The sequence below is a fragment of the Nanorana parkeri genome, unplaced genomic scaffold (assembly GCF_000935625.1).
Source record: "Nanorana parkeri isolate BGI_ZX_2015 unplaced genomic scaffold, ASM93562v1 scaffold1412, whole genome shotgun sequence".
NCBI classification, from domain to species: Eukaryota; Metazoa; Chordata; class Amphibia; order Anura; family Dicroglossidae; genus Nanorana; species Nanorana parkeri.
The window spans coordinates 104,047-115,650 of NW_017307680.1; the positions used below are offsets into that span (position 1 = coordinate 104,047).

Here is an 11,604-nt window from a genome sequence, read left to right on the forward strand (position 1 = left end):
CTGGTAGTGAGAGACTAAACTGGAAAGAGAGGAAGTGTCCCTTTCTTCATGTTCTTCCTCAGGGACTGCACAAGTAAAAAGAGAAAGATCAGAGGCGAAAAAAGGGGGCCTGTGGTCTAAGGATTCAAAGAGTGCAGACATTTTTTTTCCCATACATTCTGCCATTACAGCAGTAAATTCCTCCCCAGACAGGGTAGAGGAGGATGGCCCGGAGGGGAATGAGAGGGAGTTAAGAAAAACAGCATACGACTAGCAGAAATATTCCTAAAAGCGACAGAACCCTACACGGAACTATTGTTAGGCTCTGGGGCCTCACAGCCTGCCTATTATCTGCCATTGCCTGAGGGGAAGAGACCCAGGTTCTCACAACAGAGGTTGATGTCTAGTGAGCCATGACCGCAGGCAGCAGCAAAAACCCAGGGCAGGAGTGGCAGAAAACTTGCCTCCCTCAGCAGTGCAGAGTCGCAGCAGTGGTGGCAGGTGCAGGCTTTGTAGCCATTTCAACGTGCATGTCCAGCAGAAATCCCCAGATGAAGGCCGAGTAGGATAGGATGCATGTCTAGGAGGGAAAGAGAAGGCATCCACCAGCTAAAGAAACTAGCAAAAAACCAAGGCAGACTGGGAGTGGTTATATAGGGCTGTCTTACAGCATGATTGATTTGTCGGTGTCCAATCACCTGAAGGTAGCTGCATAACCCACCCATTGAAAAATTAACTCCCTGTGTCCTGCGATATATGATCAAGAAAAGTGCATTGCCTACTACTGTAAATGCATGCTGGGTAGCATTCCTACCCCATGAAAGGCACTGCAATGCATTGCTCAAAGTGCCAGAATGGGACCTATCTTTAAAAAGAAAATGCAGAAAACACACATGGTTTCCATCTGTGAGCTGTGGTGCTCTGGAGTTTGGATGTGAATACAAGGTGCACTGGGGTGCCATTTGAAATTAATAACACTGCAACGTACAGGTTGTATATTACTGTCCACAATAAAGCATATCACCACATACTAAAGATGCAAAGCCAGCCTTAGTGCTTGTTGACACGATGTCCAGATTCTGTCCAGACCAGGACCGTTAGATCCGGCACTAAAAACGTATCACAATGCATCCCTATGTGTTTTCTGGCCTCCAGTTTACAATAGTGCTGTGCTTTCCGTTCCGGACAGAAAAAAATACTGCATGTCCCATTTGTTTCTGGTCCGGAATGCACAGAAACATCAAAAACGCGTCGGAAACTCACCGAACTGCAGCTAACCGGAAAAAAAAGAAAGGGTATTCTTGCTCCACATATACAAAGGGAAGTACTCGTAAGGAGAGGCCGGAAGTGACTGAATCTGCATATTGACAGCGCCGCCACACCCCAAAAAAAACCCGGAACGCGGTAAAACAGCCCTGCACGCATTGCACCACATCTGCAGATCTGGACCAGAAAATGGTGTGAACAAGCCCTTAAGCCACTCTCTGTATTAGGGCTTATTTGGACAAGCAGTAATGCATATTTTCAATGCATCACAACACACATGCCTCTTTACCAATGTGAACCATCTGTTTGTTGTGGTGCAAGCATTCACTGCATTGAAAAAACTGCTTCACATTAGTTTTTTCCTGCCCCAAGGTACATAAACTATTAAAAATAATTGGCTGCCTTAACACAGTGCACCTTCACACTAGAAGGTGTGTGCAAAATACAGTGTTTATGGCTGTTGTGTATTTTTAATTACAGCCATCCTCTGGACATTTTGGGGGGGGGGCGCAATTGAGGCTTTATATTTACAAAGTTGACCCCCAGTGCTATAAACAATGGCAAAGGAAAGGTTTACTTAATACATACATTTTCCAAAGTCAATGTGCAGCTGAACAGTTTTTGGTTTGTTTTTTAAGTTGGAGAAGCCTTCCTGTTGAAAGATTTTTTTCTCAATTCTTATCCTCCTGTCAATAGGACAGGAAATGTTGGGAAATATTTAATTGTAAACACCAGGACAAATTCCAACAAAAACTTTCAGCCTTCCATATCTGTGTCCTAATTAAGGAGATGTCATATTACTTTTCGTGTTAGTGGCTCAATGTCAAAAAATAAGGGGAAGAAATGGGGCTTTTTAGGTACCAAGTGACAAAGACCAAAATTTACCACATAATAAGTATCAACAAGAGTTTTGTTTTATTATACAAAGGTTAAAAGATGTTTAAAAACATAATTGATACGTGCACATTGCAAAACAGAAAAACAGCCAGCCAGCCAAATAACCATTACAGAGTTATAATGTGAGGCTAGATGGCCATAACATACATAATTGATATAACATGTCCTCGTCTACAAATGCCTCTTCTTATAGCAGGAATGGTGATTCTCTCTCAACGCTTCAATGTCACACTTCGAGCGCTTCCTCAGGAGATAGCTCCCAGTGAGTAATCCGTGCGCGCCCGGCCAGACCAGCAGAGCAAGGGATCAAGCATGCCCCAAAACAGAGAGGACCTTCCTCTCCCCACCATCTATTGGGAGGTCCCCTCTGTCTTTGGGCATGCTTGGGCCCTTGCTCTGCTGGTCTGGCACGCACAGATTACTCTCTGGGAGCGATCTGCTCTATTTCCTGAGGAAGCGCTTGGAGTGTGAAACGCGTTGAGAGAGAATCACCATTCCTGCTATAAGAAGAGGCATTTGTAGACGAGAACATGCTATATCAATTATGTTTGTCATGGCCATCTAGCCTCACATTATAACTCTGTAATGGTTATTTGGAGATTAATCTGTTTTTCTTTTTCTGTTTTGTAATCTGCACATATCAATTATGTTTTTAAACATCTTTTAACCTTTGTGTAATAAAAAAACTCTTGTTTTATCATGTGGTAATTTTTGGTCTTTGTCACTTGGTACCTAAAAAGCCCCACTTCTTCCCTTATTTTTTGACTTGATACATTAGGGGTGCGGTACCCCTTTCAGAACCTGGTCACGCTTTTTTGACCTAACTTAGTGGCTCAATATGTGTTGTCAATAGTAACGATAACGGATGCACCGATATATATCAGCCGAAAGTGCAATTTTCTGGCCGATACTGCAGTGCATCCGTGTATTCTCTCCTCCCCGCTGTGCGCTACTCTGTGTCCTAGCGGGGAGGAGAGAAACTGTCGGAGGCAGCCAAGCGCTGCGGGAGGCAGCCTCCTGTGACAGTTGTCAGGAAGGACTGCGGTACAAATAATTGACAGTATGTTTACTATATACTCAATTATGAATGGGAAGTAATCTACATCAGTGCTTCTTAAAGTGTGGGTCGCGACCCCATATGGGGTACCGCAAGTGAACAGGGGGGTCGCGATCCGAGTCCCCGGCCAGGACCGCCATCAGGGGAGTATGGCTGGTACTTGTGTGAGGGGCCCAGGAGCTCTGGGCTCCAAGCTAGATTGTTTTATTTCCACTTTAATGTATAATTTGCAGAGTAGTTTTTAAGGTCGCAGCCCCCCCTGTGCACTTGGTAACTTCCTGACCACGTGTGCGCAAGAAGGTTTTTATTTTTTACATTGACTGGACTTTCTTTAACCCAGCATCAGTGGAGCACAGCCGCTGGAAGACAAGGGGGAAGGGGAGGAGAGGAGACGAGAGAGACACTGACCGACGCTGGGGGGAAGAGAGACACTGACCGACGCTGGGGGGAAGAGAGACACAGACTTACGCTAGGGGAGGGAGGAGACACCGACCGACGTTGGTCCCTTAAAAATTTTCTGGCCAAAAAGGGGTGAGTGGAGAAAGTTTAAGAAGGCCTGATCTACATCACCTCCTGTTCATTCATGATTGTGGATGTAGTAAAACATACTATGTTCTCATGTTATGAATGAACAGGAACACTCAGAGGATTCCTGTTCATTTATAACTGGCGCTGCAGAAAGAGAGATTGAGGACTATGTCCTCAATCACTTTTTCTATTTAAAAAGAGAAATATCAGAGGTCCGTTTAGACCCCTAAAATTTCCCCGAAGCCCCTAAAACTTAAAAATATTTAATAAAAATGAATATTTATTTGAAAACGTTAGAATAAAAAACATTTTCGGTTTCGGCCTGACATTTTTTTTAAATTTCCGTTTCGTTTTTGAAATTTTAATTCCGGTGCACCTCTAGTAACGATTATGAGAAATATGGGCTAAACACCAAACAGCAAAACAACCTTTGCCAAATTTCCAGTTCTTTTCTATAATAAAGAAAAAAGTTATAGCTGTAGATGACCCACTAAGTAACTTGCTATCTATTCAGTAACAGTACTAAAGCCAAACTTTTTTGGCTTTAGATCTATTTTGGATCACAGGAGTATAATGTACCCCTGTGACTCCAACTCAACAAATAGTGAGCTAATGCCCGCTATATGCCGACAGCTGGCTCTGCCTCTCTAGAGCCAGAGCCAGCTGTGCCTGCCCCCTTTCCTGTATAAATCCCTGCGGGGAGCAGTGACCGTCACTCACTTGTTTTCTGCATGGAAAAGACTGAGCTGAGAAACAAGCGTTTTGTGATCACTCAAATCTCAATCTCTAGAGTTGGCTTGTGATAGTATTTGGAATAGTACATTTTACTCTCCCAATACTTCTCCTTTAACATTGTCATTTGACTGAATCAATAATATATATAGTGATGTAAAAGTGGTTTAGGGGCTCATTCAGCATATAGCAGATGTGAACAAATGAGCAGACCACCTCCCCAGACGTAGTGCTAAAGCATAGCTAAACCCAATAAATGAATTTATCTTATTTGGTCACTTTTGTTAACCCCTTAAGGACAAAGGCCTTTTTTTTTTTTTTTCATTTTTGCATCTATGTTATAATGCACACTTTACACCTGAAAATTACTTAAAACCACCAAACATTAAATATTTACTGAAAGCCTAGAACCTATAGAATAAAATAGAGTGTAAAAGGTGATACTAGGGGTCTTTGGGACCCCCAGCATCACCTTAAAGAGTACCTGTCCCTGCCAATATGCTATCACATGGGGGGCTTGTAAGCCCCCCCTATGTGATAGCATTTAAAGTTAAAAAAAGTTTTTAAAAGGAGAACTATGAGATGAGTGATTTCCACTCACCTCATAGTTCTAGCCGACCTGTGACAATGAGACTGTCACAGGTCGGCTCAGTAGATCGGGAGGTGAGCAAACACATACCGGGTTCGCTCACCTCTCGATCCTGTCACGGCTCTCTGCCGTGACATGGGGAGGGGCTGGATTCCCCTCTCCCATCTGCCAGTGCTGAATGGCAGAACGGACGGGGTGGGTACAGCTGGCTCTGCCTCTAGATAGGCAGAGCCAGCTGTCACTCACGCAGCTGGGCGGATCTCGACGTCCATGTCGGGATCCGCTCCGGCGTCTCAGTATACCGCGAGTATACTGAGCTTAGGGTAACGGGAGGACGCTAGTTTGTGTCCTCCCGTTACCCTAAGGAGAACTATGGGGAAAAACACTGACACCATTGTTCTCCTTTAAAATATATTTTTTGAAATTTTTTTTAAACTTTACTTTACTTTAAATGCTATCACATAGGGGGGCTTACAAGCCCCCCATGTGATTGCATATTGGCAGTGACAGGTACTCTTTAAGGTGATGCTGGGGGTCCAAAAGACCCCTAGTATCACCTTTGCACTCTAAGCTATTGAAGTGCAGATCACACTTCAATAGCTTATTGCTCTACTTCAGGAGTGACATAATATGCATCGCTCCTGGTCCCATAGTCCTCCCCAGCTTCCCGCTGACACCCAGCAAGCTGGTCCTGGGCCGGCAGGAAGGGCAGCGGAGCCCAGGAAACGAGGTGGGGGTGTCGGGCAGGGGGCGCGCCCGGTTACCAGATCGTAGAAGCGATCTGGTGGCAGCTGTCATTATGTTAATGCACTAGCTTCATAGCTAGCAGTCCCTTGCATAAAAAATTGAAAGCTGCCACTATTTATTTCACCAGAGCCAGCTACCATTTCTAAAAAAAAAGTCAGTAATGGCAACATACATTTCTCTCAGTGTTGGCTTTAAGTATGGGAACAACAAATTTACTAATATATCTGACAAATTGTTCCACAAATATTTTGACGACGATAATTTGACGTACAGCAAATAGGCATCAAAGCTTTCATATATTAACAACTTTAGGAAGATTATCGTTAATGTCGGTGGTATCGATGTTCTAATATAGTCTTTAGTGCTGTGACAGTGTTACGGCTGAGGTTCAGCCATACATGTTCAGTCCAATATAAGAACTAGAAAGGCAAAAACAGTCTCCGAGATAACGGCAGAGAACACAAGACCGCTCTAAATTTCTGAAAAGATCAGCAAAATTGTTTTGGGTTTTTTTTGCATTTTTAAAACGGATATCACAAAATGCTTTCAACAGTATATTTACAAGACCTACAGGGAGAAAAATATTTGTTAGGATTCACATACACTTAAGGCCTCAGATCTTATAACCCCATTTTAAAATGCAACTTGGTCAAAAAGCAAAAGAATAACAAAACAAATGAATGATAAATTAGTCACCGTACAAACATATATAAACACCAGCATGTTCAACAGCAAGTGAAACTACAGTGCCGCTGTTCTTGCCATAAGGCTCAAGTATGCATATTATGGTGGAATGTCAGACTCTGCACAAAGACCACTGCTTACAAACAGAGCAAGGGTCCTTCTCTTCAGCATGCTGCCAGGGGACAGGCGTTTCTACACAGGCTGCGGTTGCTTTTTAAAGAAAACAAAGATTTTACACACCTTTAGTTCTGATGCACCGTGAATGTATTTAGTGAATTTAAAAGCAAGTTCAGTTGACCTTTACACGACCTACAGGGATCGCAGGAAGCGTTTACATGTAAAAGTGAGAACAAAGCATGCACCTAGCAAGATACTTAAGTATCTGCTAATGCTGTACAGTGGGTCAGTTTCTGTTCTGCAGTTTATATTTTTTTCATCTGTTTTACTGCCTAACATACTTTTTTTTATATTGCTTCAGCAATTGTCAGCTTCCCTTACTGTTGACTGCTGTCAGAAGATCGACTGAAGCAATAGTTTATCTGACACTCAAAACAAGAGTGCCAGACGTTAATCTAAACGGAAGACTATGGTGAATGTGCTGCTAATACTAAAAACCCTACTTTAGCAAGGGTGGACTCTCAGTTCACAGTTGCCTTGAGTAAATCAGAGTCTCATCCAACCATGTTCAGAGCACCACCAGAGGCATTTACTTGAAATGAAGATTCTGGATAAGTGTTCCATTTCAGCAACACTAAACAGGCTTTGTATGCATTTCCCTAAATACTATATATAGAAGGACGCACTGTCACACAACTAAATACAAGATTATAGATCATGCACCATACTGAAAAGTAAATGTAGGACATTTAGTCAACAGCCAAGTGACAATTTGAGGCTGCTGGGACACTCTTCCTCAGGCAGTAGTCCCCGGGCGGCTTTAAAACATTGATTTTTATGGGTGGCGAATCAATGTTCTACCTACAGCTTTCAGTATGGTGAGCTGGTGATATCTAATCTTTGATGTCTACTGTGATGGAGCCATCTGTCATTACACCACAACACACCTGCTAGATATGGTTTATTGCTGTATGAATTGTGCTGGATTTGTTGCATTTTACACTAAAACAAAGGACACGCAACCTCTGGTCATCTGACCTCAATGCGCAGACATCATCCTAAATTAGCACTTCTCCATCCCTCAAGTTCCACTAGCAAAGTCCCATCTGTTGTCAACTGTAGAACTCTAGAAAGAGAAGGCCTGTGATAGCCTTGCTGCATCAATGGTTCTAACTGTGGTGAGTCAACACTAATGCCTCTCCCATCAGACAGGGGGAAAAAAAAAAAAAGGTGATGTATATTAGGGCAGGGCTTTCTAAGCACTACAGTACCCATCCCATTAGGTAGGTGGGATAATCCATTAAGTTAAAAGGAATCTGTCAGCAGGCAAAATACTTGTTTCAGCAGGCAGACAGAAGCTTCCATTTTCCATATTAGTCTCATGGCAAACTTCTAATCATCTGCATAGAGAACTTCATTGCCCTGAAAATGATATGTGGCCCAGGAGACCGAACAAATGCTTACTTTAGAAGGCTATTAGAAGGCTATTAGAAGGCTATTAGAAAAGTATTTTACTCGACAAATTTCTTTTGTCGACAGGAAACCTGTCAGGATAAAAAATGAAAGTTGGCTTGTTTTTAAGCAGCAAGCTTGTGGTCTTTCATTCTTACTTCTCTACTTAGTGAGCAACCGAGCCAGTCGGCAAGAAAGAGAAAGTGCGCAACTGAACAAGGTGGCAAGAAGTAGCCGGGAAGTCACTGACCTAGGCAAGAAGCAGCCAGTTCAGTGTCTGAATACCTCATAAGAACATATTTTTCAGGTCACGCACTCAAGTAGGGAGGGATGGATACCAACAACCCTTGAGCTTGTGCCTTTTTCAAAAGAAAGAAAAGAAAAAAAAACCCCCAGCAATAGCAGTCCTGTATTTCTATCCTGAGAGGTTACTTTTAAGGGTGTCATAAGAGAAGATGAAGTGGAAAACTACCAAACCACTGCACACTACAGTGCTAAACTGACATATACATTTATCAATGCTTTACAGCATCAGTACTTATATTCATTAACTACCTGTCCATTGCCCGTTTCCTGATCACATACGTCAGTGTTAATGCCTCCAGTAGTTATCTATTTTAGAGGAAAAAAAAAAAAAAATGTTTAGGAGAATATCAGCAGAATATGGGCTCCAAGCTGTCCTCCATTAAAAAGCAGTTTTCTCATCTAAAGCTCAGGTGAGCACAAAATATTACAGAATTTCAGAGCCCACTGTGTAAACTAAAAGTCAGTTGGATATTTCAAGAAGCCAGGGAAGATGATAATTTACTGGAGGTCAGCTGAAAAATAGGAGCCAGAAGTTATCCTTCAGCAGTAATTTCTTAAGTGAACTGGGCTACCTGGCTTCTTGAAGTTATCCATTAACCCTGCCAAATGGACTAAAAATATGTTTAACCTAGACAGTGAAATATGAAAAAAAATAAATCAAAAAGATCTTACAGTCAGATTATAGGATGTCATGATATGTAGTCATACTACAGTTTCTTACAAACAGGAAATTGCTAGTCCAGAGGAAGATCTCCTTTAAATACACTTTAAGTCACTGGTGGTTTCAGTTACTCAAAAGGTAACTGCAATTCTATATAATACCTCAAAAAATTGCGGTTACATTTCAGTGAATATGTGAATAAAAACAAAACTAAATATGTTTACGTCAAGATGCACACATTTTCAGTATTTAAGTGGGAGAACACATACTTTGCCTTCTCCTTTGGGATTCAGATAAACAACATAATGACCTCCATGGTTGTCCCCACTGTGGACCAACACAGCATGCAGTATGTAGTTTGCAGGGTCCTTGACATCAGGCTTTTGGAGAAATTCATCCAGTGGTAATTGTTCTGGGAATTCAAACCTAATAAATGGGGGGGGGGGTAAAAAGCATTCCAGTCAGCCACCAGAGAACTCTCAACATATGACCAACTGTTTTCAGATAAGTTACTGAAGATTTTCCAGCACATTCTTTACTTGCTTTTCACAAGCATACCTTTTATATTATTTAAAATATGCATTATGCCCAAGACTCATTCATGTATTGAGAAATGTACATTCATGCAACTACTCTAAAAATAAAACCATATTAACTCAAAAAAGTTAATATGGATAAAGCCAAGACCCATAACAAGGGACGCTTTATTATGACCACAAGTTCTATGGTTGACTTCTAGCTTGTTTAATCTCACCCCTGTGGCTTCCTATTGGTCACACTGGTAGGGAATAATATTTGGTGGAGGTGTGTAAAGGGCAAGGCAGAGTTTAAACCACAGAAGTGATAATTGATATTTACTTAATACAGTACTCCAGATTTTAAGAAATCCTGGGGTTGTGAAGATAGTCAGAGGCTATTAGGTGATGGTGTCTGTTCTTTGGTCCCGAGCTTCTTTAGTAACTAAAGCGAGTCAACAGGCACACTTTAATTCAGTTTTCTAAATCTAAGCAGGGTTCTGCTTAGATTTAGTTTAGTAGCAGTGAACTCTAATTGTATTATTGAGTTTTCACTGTAGCCACATGTATCTAGCTGTAAAGAAAAAGTTTTATGTTGTGCATTTCACTTTAACCCCTTTGCGACCACAATACGAACTTATAAGTCCAAATGTAAAAATGCTGCTTACCATGGGAATGTTAATTAAACTATCAACAGAGAACTAGGAATTTGTAACTGTGCATTTCCAGTTCTCAGACCCACTGTCAATCAAAATAATTAGTCACAAATGTATTGCCACGTTAACTGATGCATTTGAATGCAGCTAAACCTAGTTTGGGCTTCTAAGCTTAAAGTGACATTAAACCCTCAGATTTTTTAACATAAAACAATACTGTAATGTGTGCCTTACTGTAATCCATGGTTGTTTCTTCTCTTTGCTGCTCTTCCTTTTAAATCTGTATCTGTTCTCATGCTGGGCAGAACTTCTGTTTTGCAGCAGACTGCCTTGTCTCTGAAATGGATACATGGTGTCTGTGTGCAGGTTCACAACCTGAGCCAGCACTACAGGAAGAGGCACTCAGCTGCAAAGGGAAGTTCTCCCCAAGCATGAGAAGAGATACAGATTTAAAATTATTATTATGTTTCCTTTAGGGAAAGACTAAAAACCCCTTCCCCCAGCATCATTCTCCAAGCGCTAACTGGCAATGTGCTTATGATCTGATGTGTAGTGCGGAATGTCCCCCAAGGGGTAGTCACGACCTTGACCACTGCAAAGAAAGAATGGTTAAACCCTTCAATGCCAGGCACTGTATGCAGCTGGGGCCAATAGACGTCCGAGCAATGATGTGCTGTGGGAGCAGAAATTACCTGACCAGACCCATGCACACCACAGAGGAAAATTGTGTGCGCATGTACAGTGAACAATGGTGTCTGAGCAGGTGCAATGGCTGTGCATTGCAGCAGACTCAGGGAAGGGAACTAGGACCAACTCACCATGGAAGATTTCCTCAATTTTAGGGACAAGCGCCATCCTGGCTTCCTCTGTGGGCATATCCCCCAAGGGGTCTTTATGGACACTGGCTGCTGGACCACAGCCATGGACCTGTATAGCACCCTGTGGCTTCCTAAACGCATTGCACTACATGCCAAGGTGAGTGCCTAATAAAAGCTCTAGTGCCCAAAGCAACATTACAGGCCAGACCCATGTCTTATAGCCAAAGTCTGAGTACAATGCTGCAAGTCCCAGATAATTTCGGAACATTGAAGAAAGTTAGCCACAGTGGCTATGGAGCGGTAATGACTTACTAACAGAATCTTGAAAAAAATCCACAAAAAGGAGGCAAGTTTGTATCAGTAGAGAGAAGACTTCAATCACCTAAGGAAACTAGCAAAAAACTGAAGCTTGCTGGGGAATGGGAGGGGCTCATCGCAGCTTGTTTTTGCTAGTGTCCAATCACCTCAAGGTGGCCATATAACCTATGGCTCACACTAATCTTGTGTCCTGTAATGTATGATTATAAAGTTAAATAAAACACATGGGATAGAACAAGGGGTCCAGGAGGGGGGGGGGGGGGGAGCCACGGAGGCGGGGGG

At 42.3% G+C, this 11,604-nt stretch overlaps 1 protein-coding gene across 4 annotated transcripts in view; it reads right to left on the minus strand.

The window, feature by feature from the left end:
• USP7 (ubiquitin specific peptidase 7) overlaps positions 1-11,604 on the minus strand; it is a 135,848-nt gene that overhangs the window by 56,967 nt on the left and 67,277 nt on the right. For 2 of the 4 annotated variants that reach the window (XM_018569848.1, XM_018569847.1), the window contains exons 13-14: positions 9,285-9,441; positions 8,604-8,660 (exon numbers count right to left, since the gene is read on the minus strand). In XM_018569848.1, the coding sequence (XP_018425350.1) occupies positions 8,604-8,660; positions 9,285-9,441 (214 nt within the window). The remainder of the gene's footprint in view (positions 1-8,603; positions 8,661-9,284; positions 9,442-11,604) is intronic. The other 2 variants (XM_018569850.1, XM_018569849.1) reach the window with 1 other exon arrangement.